Source organism: Seriola aureovittata, chromosome 3 (genome assembly GCF_021018895.1).
Source record: "Seriola aureovittata isolate HTS-2021-v1 ecotype China chromosome 3, ASM2101889v1, whole genome shotgun sequence".
NCBI lineage: Eukaryota > Metazoa > Chordata > Actinopteri > Carangiformes > Carangidae > Seriola > Seriola aureovittata.
This window is the reverse complement of record NC_079366.1, coordinates 29643202-29669834: the sequence shown is the minus strand read 5'-3', so window position 1 is coordinate 29669834 and position 26633 is coordinate 29643202. Positions and strand designations below refer to the sequence as shown.

The window sequence follows — 26633 nt, the reverse complement described above, 5'->3', positions numbered from 1 at the left end:
TCACAGTAAAAGTACTTTCTGACTTCATGTAATTGCAGTATCACAGTAAAAGTACTTCCAGTAGTAAAAGTATCACAGTAAAAGTACTTCATCCTTGATACTATACTTGATAATAAATCAGAAAGTAGTTTTACTTTGGTACTCCAGCTACAGGAAGCTGATTATATCTTGTAAAGACCCCTGTGTCAAATTTAGTTCTAATACCTTTATTGTGAAAAGGTGGTGTCCGGAAGCTCCGAAATATGTTGTGAATGAATTTCTTCCTTCCTCATGAAACATTTTCAGTCGTTTCCTGTTGCACAAGAGTCGAGAACCGAAAGACACTGAAGTTAAAACACGTGACACCAACATGCTGCTCGTGTGTTAATGCACCAATCTACAAAAGAGCATTATTTAGAGAGAGACGTTCACAAGTCTGGTAAAATTTGCAACGCACAGTATTTCTATATTGTGATATTTCCACTTTTATTTTGATAAAGTATGTGAGTGTTTTTTTATTTTTCTAATCACTCATTAAAACACAGAAATCGAGCAGAAACAACAACAAAAAAAACACACCCGGTGCATCAGGTACCCTTTTTCCCAACAGGAATACATTTATTTGAAATTATTTCAAATGATAAAAACATGGTTGATTAACATGAAATGACCACAGGGTTCTTGCTCTTCAGCGTGGACCAGGTGAGAACATGAGGAGGCAAATGTGACGGGTCACCTGTGCATCAAGGTGAGTGTACATCCAGGACAGGAAGTGTTGTTGTAGCTTTGTTTTCCGTCATCCACCACGTTCACTAATTTACCTGCCAACTCGTTTTTTTTTTGTTTGTTTGTTTTTTTAAGAAACGGGATCCCAAAAAACTTGTTGGCAAAACCTCACACTCGTCCATTCAGCTCATTCCCCCCTCTGGCCGAACATCCAGAGAAGAGCTGCAGAGAGTCCGATCTGTCGGACCAAAGCTCACCCACTGGAACATTGTTATAACTCTTAATCATTTCTCTTTCCTATATTACAAGCTTTTTACAACATAAAAATAGATCAATAACTATGATTACCATATTCCTTAATGTAAATATACAATATTTATTGCATTTTCAAATAGACTTGTTTCTTATTTACTTTGTTGTCATCATCTTCCCCCTAAAAAACAAAACAAAACAGAAAATAAAAGCACTGGTACCGATGAGGGTGACAACAGATGTGTGTAAGGCAAAGACCAGCAGGAGGCGCTGCATCACTGAGAATGGAGAGTCTGACCTGAACAAGCTTTTGCTTTTTTGTTCATTTTTCCTGCATGGTATCTTAGTTTGAATATTAGTGTTTTAAAGTCAAGCTTAAAGAAAAGTGTAGTAAAGAACCTCCATCTGTTCAAACAGTTCTCTGGCACTTAAGTGTTCCTTTTTTTAGTTTTTTTGTTTTGGTTAGCTGCTACCAGCTACAATCTGTACAAACTGCATAGCAATTTATCAACAACAACAACAACAACATATCGTCTTCCTCTGGCCGTACAGTCCTTCTTTAAAAAAAGGACCAACAGCAGCAAAAGTAAAATTATGGATTGAGAAGAGAGTTGAGCTTTTAGACTGACTTCCCTGGAAGAGGACTTCTGGAAAAAGAAAAGATAAATGATCCCTTATAAACTTCTTCCAAAACTCTGCGAACCTGCAGCTAAAAATCACCAAAACGTGGCCCAGTAAACGAACGATAATTGCGTGTCTGGAGAAAGATGCTGCCTGTGTGAACTACAGTTATTCAGACGCATCAGGGACAAACTAGGAATCAACCCTCGAGTGCTTTGTTTGTTTTTTTTGCTTTGTGTTACATCGATGTGAATGCAATCCTGATGTCGTAAGCGTCATGCACAGTGTCTCGGTTCAGCAGTTCGCCTGCCGTGCAACATCATCGCCTGAAGATGGAGATGAAAACACCCCCAGATAAAGACAAGAAGAGGGTAAAAAAAAAGAAAAGAAAAGGAAAAAGCAGGAAAGTCTGTATCCGAATGTAAAAATAAACAACCAGGCGAGGCTGCTGTCATAATTTGGCAAGCTTTCCTTAATGCAGTTTATCCATGATCAAAGAGAGAGATTTATAGTTACATATACAACAAGTGTGGAAACTGTCTTCTCTCTGCAGTTCATTTGACTCCACCCGCTTTTGGCACACTGAGAGAGAGAGATGATTCAAACGCACCCTCCCCTGGCACTGCTGGAATGGCTATTAACGACATAAACTAACCCAAAAAACAAAACCATCACTGAGCCTCGTTTTCATGGCGTTATCAGCTTTGTGGGGAAAAACTTGAGAGGAATCCATCTGCTGAAAACTCAAAACATAAATTCAAAGACAGTTTCAATTTGTAGTGTTGAATTTTTTCCCCCCCAACAATGAATGCTGACACCAAAAAAGTAATAAAACAAAATAAAAGATGTTGTTCAGAATTATGAAAATCACCATTATCATCATGAATATGCATTAAAAAAAAAAAAAGAAGGTGGAATGCACAGATTTGGAAGTGTTCGGAGTTTGGTCCTGATATGTCGTGTCAGACAGACGCCTCTAAGTCCAGTCAGCAGAGGAGAAGTCGACGTGGTCACAGTCACGAAGGTCGAGTCCGTTTCTCGCCTCCGAGTGGTTTTTTATTCTCTCGTGCAAAAAACAGAAAGTGACCGATGAGTAGTGTCAAACCTGCGTGGTGTGGTAGTGTTTACTTTTTTTGGCCACTGTGCTTCCAGCTGGTGGTTTAGTGTTAGTGTGAATCTGTGTGTGTGTGTGTGTGTGTGTGTGTTTTGTGGTGTAGTGTGTTTGTGATTCGAGTGCTTCTTCACCGCTCCCTCCCGATCACCGTCCACCGACTGAGAGTCCAAGTCCTGAGCTGAGGCCGGTTCACCTCCCCACCGGCGGCGCTGGAGGAGCGCCTCGCATCGTGGCTGAGGGCACAAACAAAACAGAGGTCACTCAAGGTCAGAGCTCACACCTACAAACTGGTAGGAAGGATTAACTCTGGAAATAAGTAAACATGTTGTGACAGCAATGTGAACATGTGAGAGTAAAGAAAACAGATCTGACAGCTTTTCACCCTCTGAGGTCTGAGGATATTTTCTCAACTTCTACGTTATTTCTATGGGTTTTTTTGCAATGAAACTGCAAAAGAAAATAAGAATTTCAAAAATAGTTGCTATCTTCATAAAAAAAAAGAAAAGAAATAATAATAATAATAATAATAATTCAAAGGCAACTTGTAGCAGTGAGAATAAATCCAGTGCAGCTGGTGACCCAGTCTTCACAAATCTTACAGGGAACAACAAGTGATCACTCTCCTCTGCTGTCTTAATCAAAATGCTGAAAAACTGAACATGTGAGTAAAATAGTAGATAAAAGTATAATAAATGTCTAAAATGAAAAGTGTGAAAACTGTATCTCTACTTGAACCACATTTTAGGGAACTACTTGAGTCACGTACGATCACGCAACAGTGTGAAACAGAAAATGGAGAGTCTACAGATTCCAACAACATTTAAACCATATTTCTACGCTGCATCATCATGACGATATTAATAGAAACATGCGTCGACCTCAGAGGGTTGACTTCCTGTCTGCACCTGCAGTGGGAGCTTTATAATAATATAACCAACAGTGTGAAGTGACGTTATCAACTCCGTTTATGTCCACCAATAAACTCATTTATCACATCAGTTACCTAAGTGAAGTATAATCACACCAAAAACAAAGTCTCGGGACAAGAGACAGTTGCATGATGGGTAACAGATGAAATCAAACCTCAGAGATAAATGATCCTTTTCTCCTCTTCAGTCCTGAACTTTCACCACTCTCTTTCCACTGAGCAAATAAACCGAACTAGTCTGACAACAACACTCTGCTCTGAGCGTGCAGAAGTGAAGGAAGAAGAAGAAGTAAAGAGGAGAAGATAAACGTACGGAGGTGTGAACAGTGTTCTCTGTACGCACCCTTGCTGTTTTTGCTGGGGTAGACCTTGCTGAAATGCCTGTACTCCTCTGGAGGCGGAAAGTCTTCGATGGGGTGGAAGTTGAACTTGGATTCAAAATCATCTGAGGGAAGATAAAACACACACACACACACACACACACACACACACACACACACACACACACACACACACACACAGAGTTTTACATTGAAAGACCTTTTTGTAAATGCCTGATATCTAATGACACAATAGTATAAATACCGTTTTGCCTTGTGCAGTGTGTTTTGATTCTGGTGAATTTGAATTTAATTTAAAATCAAATATAAATCTACTTGTTGCCCTTCCCTCTAAACAATAAAAATAATTTTTTTTGTTTGGTTTAAAAACAACAACACTACAGCCAAATTATTTAACACTTGAGTTGTAAATGTGTTAAACTTAAATTTGTAATTTGGGAATTTTAAAAACGGAAATAAAAACACAAACAAAATCAGATACAAACAGTTAAAAACGAAATGGTAAATCTATACACCATCCTCCAGTTTACCTTCCCTCACGTTCATACAAGGCCAGAAAAAAGCTTCTTTAACAGGGAAAGAGACGTGGATTTAAAGTCACAGGTGTCAGTGCGGTGTGCAGACGTCCACAGGTGTGAATGAGCCGGATAACACGGTGAAAACGTCACTACTTCTGTCTGAACCGTGAAAGGCTGGGGTCTCTACGGAGCTACTATTATTATTATTTTTTATGTAATATTTATTGCATATTAAATTGATATATGGACTGATGGGACAGAAGTTTTGGACCATTTAGTTTTTACTCTTTAAGGTTTTAGGATTTAAGTATTTTGTGGCTGAACTTGTATTATGTACACGTCGTGTCTGGGCCCGTAGTGACGAGCTGTAGAGAGAGTATTCTTGTCTGTTTTTATTTCTGATTTGAGTGAAATAAATCAATAAATGAAAAACGCTAGAAGCTAAAAACACATCCGTTTAACTTCAGTCATGTAGGAAAATAGAAACCTCACACATCACTGTCCTGTTACTATGACTTTCTGTGTTTTCTCAGTTTTCTGAACAGTGAGAAGCCCCGACAGTAATCTAGGAACCGGTCCTGCCCCCGGTTTGTTCCAGTGCGACAGGAGAGAAAGAGAAAAGGCTCGTTTGCATGGCAGCAGTGGGATATTTGACTATCGACGGCCATTTCATCACTGGCGCCTTCATCGCATCAAGATCATAAACAAAACCATGTTAACAACTCGTGTGACTGAGCGTTAGATGCACAGCTGAGGACGAGAGGAGAGGAGGGGGGAGGACCAGGACGGGTCAGAACGAGTTCAGCATCTCAGGTGTTCATCTCAGGTGTTCATCTCTGACTTACCCATGATGGACTTGGAGGAGGACATGTTGGAGTGGCCGTTCCTGATGGGCGGGGGAGGTGGAGGGGGTCCGGCCGGGGTGCGGGAGGAGGAGGATGAGATGGAGGAAGAGGAGGGAGGAGGAGGCGGTTTGCCCACTCTGGTGTGGGACTCTGAGCTGTTGACTCGGTACGGGGGCGGGGGAGGAGGGGCGTCCCGACCGCCGTTACGAGACCCGGGATGGGGCACCTGGGGAGCTACACACACACACACACACACGCACACAAACACAAACACACACACCAATATATCACACTGAATTTTCACTGTGTCCAGTTGAGTCGGACTTTCAGTTTAATACGATGTAAAACAGAGAAAAGCAGCAAATTCTCACGTTTGAGAAACTGAAACCAGAGTGATAAATGACCGATCGATTATCATTTGTTGATCAGTTTATTGCTTGGAGGATTAACTGGCTAATGGTTTCAGCACCGAACACACACAGAACCAGCGGTACGGTTCTTTAATTACTGCACAACAGTGATATCCGATCAACGTAAAACAAACACTTTTCTGTTGTTCTTTGCAGAGAATCAATCAATCAGCTGATAAATCTGATAATTGAATGATCATTTCAGGCATTTTCAAAGCTTTCCAGCCTCTCAAACATGAGGTTTTGATAAGTTTGTTTCTTTGTCATATGACCATAAACCGAATCTCTTGAAAGTCTGTGGGACTTTAAAACAAGTATTTTTTCTTTACTATTTTATAGAACAAATAATTAATAAGTAAATAAATAAATAATGAAAATAATCATTAGTTTTAACCCTAGTTTATGCCATTACACAGCCACATTATGACACTTTGAACTGCAGCAGTCGGTTACAGTTCGGTCTGGAGCACAAACAGCTATAAACTGTGGATGTTCAGTTACTTCCAGCAGACGCCGCCGCACGGCTCGGCTAACACATCGTCTTTCTTCTCTTTCTACGCTTCTAAATATCAGAAATCTAGTAAAGCAGAGTAACGAGAAGCAGAGAGAACAGAGGAAACATCAGTCGCCCGGCGAGTTCATGTGGAAGCGGGAGGAGAAAAGCAGAGACAGTGAAAGTGAAGAGGAATGCTGGAATATTCCACAGGGCTTCAGGAATGCAGAGAAACCAGGAGGCCTCGTGGCGAATCGCTCCGTCGTCCAATCACAACACAGAGCTCCGGCTAACAAGTGCCTTCCTGTTTGGTGTGTTCACTCTGAATTTAAATCATGAATATGTTTCCAGTGAGACGTAAATCTGCTCTGAGGAGGGAACAAGATCATCAGCTGGAAGTTTCATCAAAGAGGTCGAGGATCATTTCTGTAAAACTAGGACGACTTGTAGGAGTGGGCGTCTTAAATCCTGCAGTATTTCTTTCTATGTCAACACACACACACACACACACACACACACACACACACTCTGCAGGAGTGCACGTACAATACAGGAGAGCGAGTATGATCTGAGAAGGTGTTTGTAAGTTTACGGTTCTTTAAAGATATAGAGATATTTCTGAGCTGATAAGAAAATAGGCCTGAGTCTGTTCAGTCATCACTTGATACACAGACCGTTGACTTGTTGTTTCTGTCTATACTGTTGATATTTACTGTTTTACTGTAATAAAAATCTACCCAAGCACACACGCCAACATTCAGCACATCTGCTCCACATGTTGAAATACTGTAATTTCCCCGACTGTCGCTCCAACGAGGAAAAAAAACAAACAAACTGAAAAGCATCTGGAGATATCATAAGAAATATTAAACGACAGTATGTTCAGCGTCTGCGCAGACACCATGTCACTGCCCTGTGCTCTACTCACAGACGCGACCTGCAGGACGTGCGATCATGTGCAGGAAATGTTTAAACTCGGCGCTGCAGGTTCAGAGATAACGAGTCAAAACTTGCTGCGGCTTCAGTGTGAACATTCCTCCAGCTGAGGATGGAGACTGATGTCGCCTCCTTCACCGGGACCGTTCAAACATTAACGCTACATCCACGCTAACACAGTTTAGTTGTAATATGCATTTTAAAATTTTCCAGCCGCAGAGACGTTAGGAAACGCTTTTACTTTGAAAACTCGGGTTTTATCAGTCACAACACACAGTATCCTCCCCTGATTCGTGATCCTCCTGTCATGTGACCCTGTTCTGGATGAAAACAAACGGCGCCAGCCTCGACTACCAGTGATTGTCATCTTTTAAACTCTGCATTTTTATAAAGCAAATAAAACCTGTAGTTTTACTTTCCACATATACGTGAATGTTCCTGTGAATTGCGTTTCAGGCGTGTTAGTACGGACAGAGATTATTTCTGATACGGAGCTAAAACTCTCGTCTGGACAGAGATCCTTTTTATTTTAAAACGCTGTTTGACATTTTATGCCTGTTGGTGCAGAGACAGATTCTCCACCTGCTAATCCACCGAGGACACAATTAACTGACAGTCTGTAACTGAGTGATTGTTCAGTTAAATAATGGAACAGCTGATTTAATCGATTGCCACATTGTCTTTTGTTAACAACAATAATGAGTGTAAGTTGTGGCTCTCGACAGTGAAAGGAAAATATATTTGACATAAATCTGCTCTCAGATCAGTAATCTGGGCTGGTTAACTCATTTTTCAGGAATCACAGGTAAAGTAACTTGTGGTAGTTATTCACCATCTTCTGTTTAAGGAATAAACTGAACCTGAACTTGTGCTGTGACTGTTGGAGTTAACAGACCTTTACTGGAAATATCCCAGTGTCTAATATCACTCAGTTCAAGGCGGAAACCTGAGGCAGCAGTTTGACAGTGGAACTAAACTAACACTAACTAATACTAACAACTAACTAACTTTAACTAACACTAAATCCTGATTTCAAATCTTAGTTTCCACGAAGGCGTCACTAGTTGTCCTGGCGTCCTGTACAAGTAGCATGAGTCCTGACCTCTGACCTCTAAAACACAGAATTAGTGATGTTGTGGGGTTCACTGTACCTGCTCTGCGTCCAGGCGGCTCTCTGGCGGGGGGCGGTGGTCTGGCGCCCTGCTGAGAGGATGGAGACGGTGACGGCGGGGGCGGCGGAGCGTGGCTGCGACCCTGGCTGCCTCCTGATGTGTGCTTTTTGTGCAGGGAGTTGTGCCTCTGCGGCAGCTCCGGAGCTCCGCCCCCGTCTACGTGGGACGGCCCGTTGGAGACTGACGTGTGCGGCCTGTAGGGCGGGGGAGGCGGAGGGGCAGAGGAGCCACCTGTCGGAGGTCTGCTGGAAGACGGAGGCTTCACGGAGCTGGGAGGGGTGGGGCCTCTGTTGGGCGTCGGTGGGAGGGGCTTTTCTCTGCTGTGAGAGGATGTGGAATGTGGAGCGTGTGCTTTCTGGTTGGGGGTAGGCGGAGCGTTGCCACGGCCGCCCCTGCTGAAGGGCGGAGGAGGGGGCGGGGCGGAGGTGCTGTGCTTCATCCCGCCGCCTGTGGACGAGCTGCTGCCGCTGGAGGGCCGGGAGATGTCGGGGAGCGAGGGGCGGTGGGAGCGCTGGTGCTCCGGTGGAGAGGGCTTGTTGGCCGGGGAGGGCGAGCTGGAGCGGCCTGTCGGGGGGCGGGGGGCCGTGGGTCGGGACCCCGGGGGCCTCAGTGCAGATCTGCCCACTGAACCACCTGCTGAACCATCTGGGTGGAGGACAGACAGGCGGAAAAAACACTTTCAACACCTCAGACCTCTGAAGGTAAAAACTGTTGTTCAACGGGCAACAGGCTGCAACTAATGACTGTTTTCATTATTGATTAATAATTCAAAAAGAAAAATAATAAAATTAAAAAACAAATGAAATATTAACAAGATTTATTATTAAAATAAATAATTAATTGATGATCAAAATAATTTTTTGACGATAAATGAATCAACACTTTAGTTTTTGTCAGAAATGTGTAAATGTAATTCTATGTTAACTGAGGTCGCAGTTAAAGGTGGTGCTGGACTGGATTACTTACTACTACTACTTATTACTATTACTATTGAGGGGTGTTTTTAATTTTACTTATTTAAACACGAGGGGTCAGACAAATCCAACAAATTAAATACCAGACAAATCAAAGTCCTTCCTCATATGAATCTCTGCATCACCATAAAACAGATGATCGATTATATGAGTTGTTGTTTTATTCATTTTGTCCACAATAATATTCCAGATTCAACCCTTAAAAAATCTTTTTAAATCGCAGAGTCAATGACCTACATCTTCAGCATTTAGCTTCACCAGCTGGAGCACAGGGGTCAAAGGTGACGGCCGCTCTGCTCTGCATTAGCATCATGCTAATCCCACCTGTTAATATTTGATATCTGTGAAATTAAGCTTCGAGTTCTTGCTTTTCATTCACGATTCACGTCACTCGTTCCTCACGGCTTTTCGCTCCGACCACAAATGCGTTTGCTCCATCAGAGATGAGTGGAGGAGGGTGGAGGAGGGACGGAGTGGGAGGTCCATTAAGTTGGAAATAACTATGTTGAAATCCCCTCTGCTGATTCATGCACTCTGCCTTGCAAATATTTTATTTCTATCACCACAAACTGACAGATTACTGGGAGTAGAAACAAAAATAGAAGCTGGGGGGAAACGACGTGTATCTACTCAGTCCATCTACTGTGTTTGCAGACAGACTGTGTGTGTGCAGACAGACTGTGTGTGTGCAGACAGACTGTGTGTGTGCAGACAGACTGTGTGTGTTGCTGACAGATTATCAGTGACTGATGTAACGTGGCTCAGGTGGACTTTGACTTCAGGTTTCCTCTCTGGTTTATTTATTTACACAGATGATGAAGACGCTTCGACAAAAATCCAGCAACAGAACTCATAAATAAAAACAAAGAAATTACAAATAAATCATGTTTTTACCTGTGACTGGGCGTAATTTTGGCACACCGCCTTGGAAAAGGCCCCCCATTCCCATTGGTCCTCCGCCTCCAAAACCTCCACCTCCTCCTCCACCGCCGCCGCCTCCGCCACTTCCTCCTTGTTCTGGTGAAACAAATTAGGCAAATGTCAATACAAACAAATATGAAAGTAGGACAAGGAAAACATTTTAATATTCAAATACTTCAGGAGAATAGAGGTTATTTAGCACCATGAGAAGGTGCGCAGGAAAGAAAAGAGCTACAATATATTTTCACCGTCTTTTATAAACAACACTTGGACCTGAGCTGAAACTTTATCACGTCCGAAATGTGTTGAACCGCTGATAGAAAAGAAGAGTGTCCACTGAGTTCCTCCTTTCTACGCAAATATTCCTGTTTCCTCTTTCTTTCAAGTACAACACCGACCCGGCCACACGGCTCATACTCGACACAGCGAAGCCGCGGTGTCAGACCAGGACGCTCTCACAAAAAAACAATACAACCAGAATATTTTCACACCTTTGACTGTGAAGAATATCTCCATACTTATTCATTTTCTTTGAAATTGTTAAACTAAACTACTGAAATCAATGCCATTAAATCCGCACATGCAAATATAAACATTCCTATACTGAAGATTACGAAGCATTTTAAATACGAGTTCAGTTAAAGATCACGTGTTTCAGGATTTAGGGACGTACACTCAGTTGGCAGGAAGAACAACGAGCTACAGCTAATCGGCTAATTTCAGCGCTCACGTTAACGGGTTAGCAGCAGAAACAGACAGAGGAAACACCTGTTGATGTCACAGTGACATCACACCAGCAACATCACACATAACGGACAGTTTCCACAACAGTTTCTCTGTCTGCGCTGAATCTGAACGACATAGACACGGAAACATTGCAGCATCTGCATGAGGAGAAAGTGACTTTTTAGTGACGTTTTGTGTCAAAAATAAATCAGAAATGAATTTATACTGAAAAGAAATCCGACAATCGAGTATCCTGTGAACTCTAGAGAGAGACAGGCGGTTATAACGTTCAGATTTAGTTCCACCTGTGTTAGTGTGTGTTGCATTACACAGACGTGTTTCTGGGATAAAACACTATAAATTAATACACAACACTATACTACTAATAAAATAATGAACCTACTTTAATAAAGATTCCGAAATAACAAAAAAAAAAGAAAGACACTAAAAACACATTTGTAGATTTTTTTGACAAAATAATCTTAAATCAAGATTCAGTAACTAGAAACTTTTTTGGGGCTTTTCCCCAAATTTATTATTATTATAATTATCATTATTATTTCCAAAGTGAAGAATACACTTTGAAATTGTAGATTTGTGTTTTGCGTGTTCCTTTATTCGACAAACACAAAACAAATCAACTTCCTGCCACCACTGACACGTCTGTGATTCCTCTGTTAATGTGCTGAGTGCGACTCACTCTCCAGGACGGGAGCGCTCCGGTCGTTGGGCGCGGCGACCTTCTTCAGCCTGGTGCCTTTGCAGATGTCTGACAGCAGCGCTCCTCTGCCTTTGGCCTCGTTTGAGCTCAGTTTGGGGGGAGTCGTGTTCGCCTGGGGGGGCAAAACAAAACAAAGTCACCAAATGAAAATCCTGTGATCATACCTTCATCTCCTCTGGTCTGAACTATGGTGGGGTGTTTGCAGACTCTGTTTGGTTTCAAACTGCACACTTCGTCACATGATTCAGGAGCAGGTTTACTGCACAGCTTTTGATGACTCGTGATACTGTCAGCTTTTTACTTCTCACTGCAGATTCTACTGTAATCAACTGTCTCTAAAGTTCCTGGCAGGTGAGAACACAAACATGAGAACATGGCCGTCTGCCCGGACGTCAGGCTGGACTCATTTTCTTACACTTTACAGTTTTCCAAGAATAAATTAAACATGTTTTTGTGCTGGACGGTTCACGACTGTCCCTTTGTAGTCTCGCTGAAATCCTGCTCATACAGGACAGTGTGTTCATGCTCAGTGTTTCCTTTCACCGGGGCTCATTTACAAAATAATGTCCAACTTTTAAAAAGAAAGCAAGCAAAATATTACTGATGCAAAAAACAGGAAGCTGCTCACCTGTAAGTCTGTACAGGTGAGTCACTAAAAACTAAAGCCTTAGAAGTTAGAAATACACTGACTCAACCACTGAAGACAAGAGGTTTTAAGCTCATAAATGTAAGATATTACAGAGGTGTGGCTAAAGTAAACTTCTCTGGATAAAAGGCGGTTTATGTCCCATCATGTAGTGGAAACTTTAACTGCTTTGACACCGAGCTGTCTAACATCGCTGTGTGTCCAGTCACTGACCTGGTTGAAGGTGGGTGGGGGAGGGGGTCCGGGGGGAGGAGGGGGAGGGGGAGGAATAGGCATCCTGTCCCTCTGTTGGCACCTCTCTGTGTGGGGTAAAAGGCGGGCGACTTCACCGTCTCAGCTGGGACGACACGCGCTGACTGCTGCAACACAACAACAACAACAACAACAACAACAACAACAACAACAACAACAACCGTTAGACGATCAATAAGAAACTGGGACGTCTGTGCAGGTGCAGCCTCGCATGTAGGAAACATCAGGTGTAAAACAAATCCTGTTTCTAAGTGAATTATTGAATGTACAGCAATCACAAAGTCTTTTCTTCGACACAAAAACTGCACATCAGCATTTATGGATTGATACCTGCGTCACAAGTTTCTTAATTTGAAAGGATGTATTCCTGTTTGCTTGATCTACATTTGAGAGGAAAAATCTGCATAGTACAAATACAAATAATACAAATAAACGCTTAATTTCTACTAGCAAGATCTGCCATCCTGAGCGAGGATACTGGACTTGGCTGTAGGTGCTTAAAGACGTTTCTCCTCTCGGCTAAGAGGCTTCTTCAGGTCTAAGTCTGCGTCCACACGACTACGTCTTCGTTTTAAATCGAACCTCTTTCGCTATGTTTCATAATATTCAATTAACACTCAACTAAATCCTAATGAAGTGTTTTAACTCGACCATTGCTCATATTTAATCATCAGTCGTCAGGGTTTTACCGGCTCAATAGAAGAAACTCACTCCTTGTATTTGTAGGACAAAACCTGAGCTGGCAGAAACATGAGCTCACCATGATCAGTTGCAGTTACAATATTTTCCTGCTTCCACGTGTGCCGTGTTAAAGAGAAAACAAGATGAGGAGCTGGACGCCAACAAGCCTCATCCTGCTCCTTCACTAGTGGAAACAAATGGCTGCTCCCACTTCACTCTAAAGAAAACATTCTTGGTAGAAGGAAGCTGTCGCTGCGACACGTCAGCGCAGAGTGGAGACGATGGACGTTTTTGACGAGGACCCACAGACAGAAAGAGGCTTAGAGCGATTTAAATCTCTGCTTTAATTCACGGGATCTCGTCTGTAAATCCAGAGGGAAATATCTGGACCACTCCTGGATGGATTGCCATTAAATTTGCTACAGATATTTATGGACCTCCGAGGATGAATCCTAGTGACTTTGGTGTCATCAAATAATAGTGACTGTCCAAGGTGATCTCTTCAAATGTCTTGTTTTGTCCGATCAACAGTCTAAAGCTCAAAGTTAAATCTGTTCACTGTGATTAAACAAGAGAAAAACTGGAAGTTATTATTGATCATCAGACTAGTTTGCATTTAATTCTTTGTTAATCTATATGTTGCAGCATTAACCTGTGTTTGGTTCATTTGTAAAGATCCTGATCATAAAGAAGAAGGAATGTTTTCCTGATTAACAGATACCTTTTATGACGTGATCAATCAGTATTTTATGCTTGTTTAGTTACAGAAACAGAAATGCATCAAGTAAAACAGCAATTACATTATTTTTGGTTACAGTGAACTGTTTGTTTGACCAATGTTTGTGTTTCATATTGGACATGGACCCTTAAAAATAAATAAATCTTCACAAGATCTTAATAATAAGACCTGAAAACATTCATGTGGAATAGAGCTGAAAGGATGAGTTGATTCACTCATCTGTAAATATTTTGATAATTGATTAATCTTCAGAAAAAATGCCACAAATGGGCTTTTACCTGTTCCTCCTATTGAAGATTTCTGGCGATTAATCGATAATGAAAATAATCGTTAGTTGCAACCCTACATAAGAGGACAGACGAGGTATTGGATATTTAAATTCTGAATAAATATTGAAATGATATTCGATAGTTTCTCTTTTATATCATTGCAAACTGAATATCTTTTTAAAGACTCTGTATAATATAATGGGCATTTTTGCTGTTTTCTAATATTTTAACTAATCAGCAAACTAAATGATGATGAAAATAATTGTTAGTTGCAGCTCTAATGAGACATATTTTCAGATTTAGCCACCTGTCGGTGTGGATGTAGTTCTGAGAGTTTGTTGCCGTTGGTTCGATGCCCAGCAGTCGGGCTCAGAAGCAAGGCCGGCCTGCAGGAGCATTATGTGGATGCGTATGGTGGCCTTTGCACATTTTCTGGAGGCAAGGTGCACTGCTCTGTGTAGCATCTGTTATTTAGTGCTGCCTAAGGGATTCAGTGGCTGTGACATGCTCCTTTTACTTCTCTGCCTTGATGGGGATTGTCAAGTCCCTGGAAAGATCATATTCTCTCTGTTTTAACATGAGGTACTTTCATTTCTTGCAGGTCTGCCACTGCTCTGTCAGCCAAGAACAGAAACCTGAAGCTGCAGTGGACACACACTCACCAACACCAGACAGATGAAGATCGGAAAAACTGAGCCTGGTGTGATGGATCTGGATTTGTGCTGAGGCAGCAGATGGTAGAGTCAGAGTCTGAAACCATGGACCCAACCTGCCCTTGTGTCAACAGTCCAGGCTGCTGCTGCTGCTGGTGGTGTGATGGTGTGGGGAGTCCTTTAATACCAGTCAATGACCATGTTCCTCCTTCATGGTCACAGTTCACCATCTTCTCGTATCTCCTTCCAGCAGGACACTGCTCCATGTCTCAAAGCTAAAGTCGTCTCAAGCTGGTTTCATGAACCACCATCATTTATAGTTTTTTGAGCTGCATCAAACGTTTTACTTTAGATAAAGCGTGGAGCTTGTTACTATTATTAACCTTATTGGTAGTTTTACTGCTGTTTGTATTTGTTGTTTTTCATCTTTGATTTTAATTTACATTGTTTTGCATTATGATGTAATTTTTACTTGAGTGGACCCCAGGAGCTTCGTGAGAGTACAGCGTGCATTTTTCAAAATGAATGACAGATTCATTGATAATGAAATTAGCTGCTGGTTGCAGCCCTATTTTAAAGTAAAAACAACAATTATTAACAACAGAACTAATCAGTTTTACCCAGAATGCTCCTGTATGTTGTAAAACTTCTGTAAAAGTTGTTGCTCTTATAGAAAAAAGTAGGAAACGCATCCATATAAAGCCTCCCTGTGATACACCTGTACCTGAAAGTGCTCTAAATGTGTCAGCTCTGCACACAATGACTAACTCAGGTCACTGGATCTCCCCAAACCAGTTAGCTGCCTGGGCCCATTGTCGGCTCATGCAGGCTGCGTCGGCTCCTCACCCCACCCTCCCCACCCTCCCCACCCTCCGCTCCTCGGGCTGCTGGGCTGAGTGTCGGGGCAGGTTTTCACCGAGGGAAACCAAAGGAATCTCACCAAGCAAGCTCACCGGTTAGTCAGTGACATGGTTTGAATGGAGAGGCCCAGCAGCAGAGGCAGAGACTGAGAGTGGGGGATTAAAGAAGTGTTTGACACAGACACTAGTTTATATTAATTACACTAATTATAAAACCACAATTAACAAACCTTAAACAATGACGTGTTTCTGTTTGAACTGAGATGTGCTAACCTTTAATCATCTCAATCGATCACACCCACTTAATGTAAATGTTTTAGATTATATATACCGTATATATATATATACACTGTTAGTCATTCAGGTATTTATCAAGGTTTTTAAATCACTCTGCTTCTAAATCAGAACTTTAACAATTTGTAGATTAACTGTCACAGCAGCATCTCAGACTAGATAGATGAATGGATGTTAAGAATAATAGCTAGTCGACATTACTTTCTATTTTTGGGGGAAAAAAACTGGTCTTCTGCTGACACAAGTATTTTGCAAAACATTAACAGATGTAAGAATTACTGAGCGCCTTGAAGGGATCTGAAACAACAAAATAAAGTCTCTTGATACAGAATACTTGGAGTGAGGCTTGTCCTCGGCCTGTGTTCTGTCTTTTAGTAAGATGAGAATAACCTTAAGAAATAGTTTGTTGTTAATAATAATAATAATAATAATATTTTGGTAAGTGATTCATTGTTTAATCATGTTTCAGCCTAATTATTAAAAAAGATAATTGTCGGATTAATCAACAATGAAAATAATCATTAATCGTTGCCCTACATAAGAGGACACATGAGGTATTGGATATTTAAATTCTGAATAAGTACAAAATTAGAAAAATATTCTAAATCTCTCATCAGCGTCCCCTTTATATGATGATCTGACGGCTTTTAGAAAAGAAGATTAAAAGAATATTTCTTGTCCTCTGCAGCACAAAAGAACACACAAAACTGGCAGCCACACACTGATAAAAAACTAACAGGTCCTGACCTTTGACCCCTATAATCTGACTAATCATTTCCATTCAAGATCAAAGTAAAATGAGGTCTTAAGTGGGTCATGATCGCTGAGGATTGGGCTGCATTTAGCTGTTCACCCAAACAGTTGGTAAACAGCCATATAATGGAAAAAAGTTTCCCCACATCAACTGTGTGAGGCTACACAGAGGAATACAGCCAGCAAGGGGGTGGGGGTGGGGGTGGGGTGGTGAATGAGGAAGCTGGATGCTTTTGTGGTTGAGGAAATACACTGAGCGGCAGGCCTGTGGCTGTGTGTGTGTGTTTCTAGGCTTTTTCTGGGAAAATGGCAGCCTAAGATATTAGTATTCCCATTTTAGAACACTTTGTACTTGTACTCTTACGCTCTTATTGTGAAAAATTGAACTACCCAACTGTATACACATTTTTAGTCTGCTACTGTTTGGTCTGATTAAATTATTTAAGTTCACTGTTCATGCAAAAAACATTCAAACATTTCATTGTTTTAGGGTTTCAACTAATGAGTATTTTTATTATTGATTAATCTCACAATGCTTTGATCTATAAAACATAACAGGGATAAAAGCCCATGACGACATCCCACAGCCCCAGGTGACGTTATCAGAATGTCTTGTTTAGTTTGATCTACAGTCCAAAATGTAAAATTATCCAACTAACTATGATGTAAGAACAAGAAAACCTAAGATTTGAAAAGCTGGCACCCTTTAATTGAAAAATGAGTGAAAATATTAATTAATCATCAGAAATGGTTGGTAATTAGTTGACTAATTGTTGTAGCTCTACATGATTTCAGCTTCTCAAATGTGACTTTTTGCAGTTTTTCCTTGTCTTATATAAATTACAGTCAGCGTAATAGTTTTGAGGTTTGGACTGTTAGTCACAAAGAAACCCAAAGACATGACAACGAATAATAATTTCACCCATTTCTAAAGCAAAATGTCAAATATTTACAGTGTCTAACTTCTCAAATATGAGGAATTGATGTTTTTTTTTGTCTAACATGATAATAAGCTGAATATGTTTGGATACTGGACTGTTGGTCAGACAGAACAAGGCATCTGAAGAAGTCACCTTGGTCTGTGGAAAACAAAAACGAGCGTTTCTCACTATTTTCTGGCATTTTGTAGACAAAGTGGTCAATCAAGAAAAGAATCAGATTAATCCATAATGAACCCTGGGTTTCTCCAGAGTTCACCAAGTTAAAAATGAGACTATTTATTACCACATATAATGTAATTGAATACCTGTTGCACAGTCATGCTGCTCAAGCATGAATGATATCCATGTAAACCACTACAGATGATAAAGCCCAGACTGACTTACTGAGTGCAATGTGAAATAAACGTCAACTTATTTACATTTATTTCACATTTTTGTCATTATTTCCTGCCAAAGCTCTTATACTAAAGTTAACTGATCACTCCAGATGATCAGGCCCTAAATAAGCAACAGAAAATGGATGGATAAATCAATTACAAAGTGACTAATTAGTTTAAGCTCAGAGGTCTAGAACAATTGTGATCACCTGCAAAAACATTTTAAAACCAATGTTAGTGTCTACGCGGGCTATAGAAACTATGAGACTTCTGGGAATTAAGTTAAAACTTTTTTAAGCCTTCTAAAGTCTTTTTCTTTTTTTTTTTTTTAAAGAAAACCTAAATCAAACAAAGACTTTTCATATATATATATATATACATATATATATATATATATATATATCGAGGAGTTTTGATACTGTAAGTACATTTTCCTGATATTGCTTACAAATTTAAAGTGAAGGGAAGTTCATAAAGCAGTGTTTTTACTTGTGTGTAATGGTAAGATATTTGACATTTTACCGAAGCAAAGGATCTGCATACTTCTCCCACCAGAACATAAATCATACATGTTGTTGGGTAAATTCATCGGGCAGAAAACACTCAAACCGACCGACATTAAGCAAAGTAAAACAGGATTAATCAGGCCTGGGCAGGTTGTGCAGCTGCTGCAGCCGCTCCCAGGTAAATATCCACTGCAGCAAACACACCTGGTACTAGCTTAAACTTAGGTGGAGTAAAGTTAGCTTCGGTAGCCTGACATTTAACTTACCCTGGCTCGAAGAAGCGGAGGTCTGGTAGTCTCGTCCTCCAAAACAACATGAATGGAAAGTGCCGTTGTGGCAATCCGTGGTCGGTGCAGTTTGACAAAAAATTAGGATGGGAGGGTGCTGGCAGGTCGCGGTGATGTAACTTAACGCCACCAAAAACACTCAGAAGTTAGCCGGCTAACGTTAGCCTGCAGTCGACGGTTTACCAGCTCAGCTAGTGGCGGTTACACTAGCGCTAGCCGCTGTTAGCCGTTAGCTGCTAGCTGTTAGCTGTTTACTTCCCAGCTGTCAGTGTCAGCGATGTCCGGCTCTCGCTACAAGACGTGTCTGAGATAAAACAGCGCATAAAACAAATTGTTAAAAGCGTTTAAGAGACACTTTTAACTGTTTCAGGTAGCTATGGAAAAGTTTACCCGCACTCCTGACCTGCGAGCAGAGCCATACTCCCCGCTGACACAGTTTAATCGGTCCCTACTCAGAAACACGGAAACGGGCCGAACGACACAAAATGGAGGCACGTCAGCGCCGCGTTCAGGTGCTGCAGGAAATTCCACTCCTAACCTGTAAGGTCGGTTGTAATGTAATGACGAGCATCAGGCATCGAGTGAAGTGGGGGGAAGTAGCTTAACACAGGAGTTGAACCTGACAGAGATGGATGTCTGGACGCCCCGACGCCCCAACCCCCCCCCCCCTCCAGGCTTCAACTGCAAAACGTCCCTTAATGAAACGCATAACTACCAGAAAGAGACACAAAACAACCACAAACTGCTCATATGAGACGTTAAAAACACAAACTGATGCAAAAACAACTATAAAAAGATATAAAATTACCACAAAGAAACACACAACTCACGAAGACAGGGTTAAAACGACTACACAGATTCAAAACGACCACAAACACGCAAATTACCATAATTAGATGCAAACCTACCACAAAGAAGTTTCTATAAGAAACTATAAAACACAGAGACACCAGAGACACAAAACAACTAGTTACAAAATTTCCATAAAGACTACAGTTACTAAATACTAGTTGGTGCCAATGAAATAAAAAAGTGCATAACACTTCAAACATCTACAGAATGTGGAATTTGCACAACTATATGATGTCTTTGTGTAGTCTTTGGATGTGTTGTATTTTTTCTGTCATTCCTCCCCCTGTTTTCATTGTATCTGAGTCAGCAAATTTTAAATTTATGTTATTGATTAGATAGATAGATAGATAGATAGATAAATATACACTTTATTCATACCCTAGGAGAAATTCAATTAAAAGAATTCAATAATGTAAAATACAGAAATATCATATAATACAATAATAACATTATGCAGAAGCAGAAAAAGTCAGGTGACTGAAACGTGTGTGTGTCTTTACAAAGGTCACGCATGCGCCGTGGGAACCAAAGCATTTCCTGTAAAGATGGCGGCGAGCAGAGGCTGTGTAGGACTGTGGAGGACATGCAGCGTGTTGACACCGAGACCCTCGCTCCTGTTCCCCGCTGCTGCCCGACTACAGAGCTCCGCGAGCGGGGAACTGGTGCCCCGGACCTCGCTGTCCCGGCCTCCGTGGGCGCAGCAGACGTGCCTGGTCCCGGAGGATGAGGAGCGGGGTCGACACGCCGCGGTGGTGAGCACCGTGAACCGGCGGATCCACGGGCAGGACTTCGGCCGGCTCTTCGCCGTCGTGCACTTCGCCGGGCGTCAGTGGAAGGTCACGGACGAGGACCTGATCCTGATCGAGAACCACGTCGAGGCGGAGTGCGGGGAGCGGATCCGGATGGAGAAGGTGCTGCTGGTCGGGGCGGAGGACTTCACCCTGATCGGCAGGCCTCTGCTGGGGAAGGAGCTGGTCCGGGTCGAGGCCACCGTGCTCGAAAAGACTGAGTCCTGGCCCAAAATCCACATGTCGTTCTGGAAGAGACACCGGTTCCAGCGCAAGAAGATCATCATCCAGCCGCAGACGGTGCTGAGGATCAACAGCATCCAGCTGGCTCCCAGGCTGACATGATGATGAAGATGATGATGATGAAGGCTGGATTATTTCACACACAGACTGCGGGTTTATTTGTTCTGAGTGATGATAAATATGTAAACAAACATGTCAGGGTCCACGAGTCTGTTCAGGACTCTGAGCTGTTTTAAAAATCAGCCACAAACCAGGACAGAAAATGTTGAGTTTACTCCTGTAAATAAACAACACGCTGCAGAGATGTGACTGAGATATATTAAATATTTCTGTTTAAATCCCTGGGTGTTTTTAAAAGTCTGACTTTACAAACCTGTTGCTGTGGCAGTTTCATTCAGAAAAGAACAGCAATAATTCACTGAAATATGAGTCTCTACTAGTTTCCCAGTTTTCTGACAGTAAATGAAACGAGGTACGGCTGCAACTAATGATTATTTTCTCTGTTAATCAGTTAATTTGTGTTTTTAAAATGTCACATATTCCCAGTGACATCTTCAAATATCTTGTTTTCGGTTTACTCTCAAAGAAGATTAAGGGAACCAGAGGAAATGAAGCTGAAACCTGTGAAATGTTGCTTTAAAAAAAGACAGATTATCACAATAGTTGCTGATTAATTTTGACTGATAAAATCAACTGCTGCCGTCTACATTTCTAGCCTGAGTGATATTTAGTTTTATTAGATTTGTCAAAGAATAAATTATGAAATTCTTGTGAGTTTAGATAAAAAATGATTTCCCAAAACCAGGAAGTTCAATGTCATCAGCTGACCCCATACAGGATATTAATCTTGGGGGAAGGTCGTCATTTGTTTGTTTGATGTTGCCCTCTGCTAAACGAAGCTCCACATTCCTCTTTGTCAAACCTGAAACAAAAAGACTCACGAGGCAGAAGGTTTGAACAGTCTGCAAAACAGCCGTTTTATTTAGAAACCCGTTCTCCCTGCAGAGCCCTGATCTGAAGGCACTGTTGAACATTTCTGCTCAGTGGTAACAATAACTGAACTCCAACGCTGGAGGAGATGTTTGAATCAGGAGCTTGTCCAACAGGCAAAAAAAACCACCAAAGTCAATGATCAAACCAAATGAAATGTTTAAACTTAACAGTCTTTTCACAAACCAGAGGTTCTTCCTGCTCAGAGTCTAAATTCAGAATCTAAATTCAGAATCACGACCCGTCCTGTAGGAACCTCATGTACATGTCCAAATGGCTGACGATGACTGTATTGCTAAGTTTTTGATATTTAAACCCACACACACACACACACACACACACGTCCTGTGTGATGTTGATATGCAGAGTTAAGACAAGCGGTTTCATCCATTCACAGGCCGAGGTGAGACGCAGCCACAACTGTAAACTCTTTGATTTGCTGAATTTAATTTGATTGAATTTAGTTCATGTTGAGTTTAAGGATGAGTTAGGATTTCTTTTTAAAGTAGTACAAACACTCACACTCAGGTCTTATGCACACTGAGAGTTAAAGGTCGCTGCAGTCATCAGTCCAAACTTCAGTCTGCACGGGACTACAGTGTAAAAGATCAGGGGCAACAGTGAGGTCTGAGGTAGTCAAATGAAGTGGGTGTTTTCATCCTGGTGGTCGTGTTTTGTCGCAGCAACAACAACAACAACAACAAACCTACGTGCGACCACAAGGATATATAAAAATATATAATACATTTCTCCGTCACTGCTCAGCAAGGAAACATGAAAATCAGAGAGAATTTTGCACAACGAAGACGAGACCTTAAGGAAATAACCACGTGACTCAGCTAAAGATCTTAACACGTTTCAATGTGTTTGAAAAGGTTTGAAACCTTCTGAAAAATGAGTTTACGCTGCGATCGACCAGGAGTGCAGAGGTGTGTAATTGGGCTGTTCTCATTTGTCTGATTTAGAGCGTCTGAGCTACAAAAACACGCAAATCAGTAATTTATAAACTCTCAAACAATACGAGCCCCGTTTACAGCTGTGCTCTCACCTGGATACGTTATCTGGATCCACTTTTTACACCTTCAATAAATAAGTGTTAGATTCTGTTCACACTGTGATCGACCTCTAGACGTCGTACAAATGTTTTTCCTCATCTAGACTGAATATCCAGATACAGATCTCATGTAACTGTCAGGTGTACACGGGCTCATGGTATTTACACTTTAAACTTCTACACAAGACTGTACGACACGTTTCAGCCTACTTCATTTAAAGCACTGAGGCCTTAACTCTGACTGCTGCAGCTTCATATGAATGTGAATTTTGTCTCTCATCTTTTACACTGGGATCACATGAGGAGAGGATGTCTTCATGGCCAAGGAATGACAGCAGCAACCAAAAAGTCTCAGTTTTTACATATGTGCATGTGAGTGTTTGATAGACTTACAAACATCCATCAAGACTCTTCAGGCCATGAGTTCAACATGTGCCTGTGCTTCACCTTAATAACCTTCATTCTGTTTTTGTATGAAGACACCATGGCAAAGTAACACTCTGCTGAATCTGAAAGGCTAATGTTGATTTACGTATCACTTTGTGAAACATTTTCTGATTGGTCGGGAGTCACTGGTGTGTTCAGCGCTCAACACAGTGATCCACCTTCAACCTTTCAAACTGATTGTTAGTATTTCTATCAGATATTTGTGTTTGATCACGAGCAGAGAGCTGTTAAAATGCCAGGATTCTCACTGGAGTTTGGAGCGACATTTTCTCATCCTTACAGAATGAAGGGAAATAATCTTCTTTAATGTATCAAGGCTGACAGAGCCAAGAACAGAGTTTCTTCCTTTTGTCAGAGCAGCGAGGAAGGAAACCATTTTCAAAACAAAATCTCAAGTATAATCTTCAAAAGCCCGATCAGAATTGTCCAAAAGATTGACTCCTCTTTCTCGTCTGCTGCCTGAGGAGATTCTGTTTGCTTACGTCCATCTTCTGAGGTGTACAAGCCCGTATCGAACGGGTTCTGTGGCACCGTCTGATCGTAAAACACCCGCATTTCAAACTCGCTCTCTTTGTGAGACGGGTGGCCGTAGATGCCGATGCCCACCGGCCTCACAAAGTCCCCCGGCACCACCACCACATCGTGGCCGCAGGTGGCCGACTGCAGCTTGTAGGTGTCGAAGCTAGGCTTCAGGGTTTTATCAGACACGTAGAGGTCTGCGTCTCCCTTGAGGCTTTGCATGTGGAGGATGATTCTGCCATCGTGGTTGAGGCGCAGGTAGCTGTAGTTTCCGGCCCCGATCTGGCCCTGAACCACATGAAGGAGCACCCACTCTTCAGGGATGCCGTCGTCCTCTGAGGGGCTCAGGAAGCCTCTGGCCTGGGACAGCAGGAGGACGACGACCAGGGTGCTGCAGCTCAGCATCATGATGAAGGCATCTGTCATTCAGACTCTGCCTGGACGACACCAGACAGCCTGAAGAACAGGATGAGACACAGATGAAAACCAGTATTTAGCTGCCGCACACAAACAAGGAAGGAAGCTAAAACTCTGCTGATTCATTGTCATTGTTTGGTCTATAAAATGTCAGAAAACAGTGAAAATTTCTGAGGGCCAAAGGTGTCATCTTCAAACTGCTTCTTTTGAACAATCAACAGGCCACAACCTCAAAATATTATATTTTAAATGAAATTAAAAAGAGAAAAATAAGCAAATCCTCACATTTGGGAAGCAGGTAGTAATTTTGCTCAATAAATTACTGGATCAAAATTGTTGTCTGTCAACACTGATTCAAAAGAAGAATAATTTGGAAATAAACTTCTCAGCCACAAAAAATATTGGACCTTGTTTATTGCTTATTTGTATCCCTTTAAGTTGTTGTCTATATGCTCATATATTCTCCTCTGCCTTCATCTAATCTGCTGATGTGTCAGTGTGATATTACACTGTGTTCATCAGTCGCCCCCGCTCAGATAAAACAGTGGCACATTAAGGTAAGACAGTGATATAACCAAATAACAGGTCTGTGGGACAAATCCGGCCTCCAACAAAAAGTTATATTGTATATACAGCACCCAATGAAGTCCCAATAAAAACGTAACATTTTAACAGATAATAGAAACATCTCAGCCACAAATAGGGAACAGTGATACAGAAACTGCAGCAACAACAGCAACATTAACAATAACACTGAAGCAGGCTGCTGTCAGATTTTGCCTAACATGAATTGAATAAAATACACAAAAAATAATTACAATATACAGTAGATGTCTGTATCTATGCTGCTTGTAAAACTATTAGACTGGCTAATGGTTAAACCCAACTGCTGACCCCTGACCCCAAATATAAGTTACATGTATGAAACAGAAAACAAACTTAACTTTAAACAGAAGTGAAAACCAGACAACAAAATAAAAGCCTGACATCTTCATGAACCCGCCACAATGACTCCCAAACAAACACAGACAGGACACCTGTGACAGTGGCTTGTGTTAACGACCAGCTCGGTCTCAGCTCCGCCGGTGAGTCTGACCTTTGATACGAACGGAAACGTGCTTCAACGGTTACAACCTTTTTGAACCACTGAACGTTAGCCACCTGTAACACCTGATACCTGCTTTAACCGGAAGCTTCATCGCTTTCAAACCAGCTACGTGTGGTTAATCTAACATTAAAACAGAACTATGTTGTTTTTAACAACACTTTAACCTGAGCAGCCTCAACAACCTGACGGTGTTTGAGTTTAAAGCTAACAGCTAACACAGCACCTGCCAGCCAGTAACACCTACCTGTACCAACAACCTGTTTTAAATACGGAATATACGTATTGTTTAAAGTAAATATTTAGTTATAAACCTATTGGTTACCTGGTGTTAAAGTAGAGATAAGGCTCTGGTATTATCCTGAGCTAACAGCTAACTAGCTTTTTACTTTCAGTTAGCATTCACGCAGCTAACGTCGCTGCTAGCCTGATGAGTTTGAGCTGAAGTTTCAGTTCTCAAGGCGGCGGGATAAATTTAAACTTTATAATCTAGTAACTAAATTATGGTTAAACATGTACAAATTGGTAAATTCGAACAACTCACCCAGCTGTTATTGACTAACCGGCATCTTCGGCCAAACACAGCAACCTGTCGAAAGTTAATAAGTTCACCTCTTCTTCTCTGCCGGTGGCTTTGACTCAGTCAACGACAAACCGCTCACTGCTGCCACCCCACCGGTCAAACCTGGTAACTGCACCCAGCAGAATCCAATTAATGAGCTTTTGGTCTTGTTTGTTTCTCTCTGTGTGATGTGATTCACTTTGACTTTACATTTGATCAGACCTGATTTTATCGAATAATCTGATTCATTTCATTTCACAGGTCCCAGTGTAAAATGGTCTTTTTTGCATACTACTTGCAAAAGTACTAGACACTGACAAAAGCTTGTACTTGAAATAAATTTTCCATCTTATTACGTCATACACTCAATTGCCAGTTTATTAGGATACAGTATATAACTGTTTTAGAGAGGTGTTGATTCAACTTTTTGGTTGTTTTGGGACTGAGTGTATATGCTTGTTGTTTTAGCTAGAATTTTCATTTTTGTGTATTTTTACATAAATAAAATCTGCTTAATGAATTATCATGAACATGCTGCAGCATAATAATGCTTAAATTGTGGCAGTGTTGAAGACACTTGAATGCTACAGCTACATACAGTGTTATAATAACCTACAGTTTTAATTTTGACTGAACTGTGTCAAACAGATAAGAAAAGGTCTTTATTTGCTCGACCCTACATGGTTTCTGTCCCAGGGGTTGTTTTTGTTTTTTTAAAACA

The 26633-nt window shown here is 41.4% G+C and overlaps 3 protein-coding genes across 3 annotated transcripts; 1 reads left to right on the top strand and 2 right to left on the bottom strand.

Moving 5' to 3' along the window:
• Positions 1 to 571: 571 nt before the first annotated feature.
• Positions 572 to 19519, bottom strand: wipf2a (WAS/WASL interacting protein family, member 2a). The gene is made up of 8 exons (XM_056372278.1): positions 18915 to 19519; positions 12537 to 12682; positions 11657 to 11789; positions 10204 to 10326; positions 8315 to 8980; positions 5325 to 5558; positions 3964 to 4065; positions 572 to 2925 (listed from the first exon to the last, which is right to left on the bottom strand). The coding sequence occupies exons 2-8, from the start codon at positions 12597 to 12599 to the stop codon at positions 2882 to 2884; spliced, it is 1365 nt and encodes a 454-aa protein (XP_056228253.1). The 5' UTR covers positions 12600 to 12682; positions 18915 to 19519; the 3' UTR covers positions 572 to 2881.
• A 792-nt stretch (positions 19520 to 20311) lies between these two features.
• Positions 20312 to 21160, top strand: mrpl21 (mitochondrial ribosomal protein L21). The gene has a single exon (XM_056372484.1). The coding sequence runs from the start codon at positions 20333 to 20335 to the stop codon at positions 20918 to 20920; it is 588 nt and encodes a 195-aa protein (XP_056228459.1). The 5' UTR covers positions 20312 to 20332; the 3' UTR covers positions 20921 to 21160.
• A 609-nt stretch (positions 21161 to 21769) lies between these two features.
• Positions 21770 to 26012, bottom strand: c3h6orf120 (chromosome 3 C6orf120 homolog). Its single transcript, XM_056372485.1, has 2 exons — positions 25895 to 26012; positions 21770 to 24284 (listed from the first exon to the last, which is right to left on the bottom strand). The coding sequence occupies exon 2, from the start codon at positions 24252 to 24254 to the stop codon at positions 23688 to 23690; it is 567 nt and encodes a 188-aa protein (XP_056228460.1). The 5' UTR covers positions 24255 to 24284; positions 25895 to 26012; the 3' UTR covers positions 21770 to 23687.
• Positions 26013 to 26633: the final 621 nt, after the last annotated feature.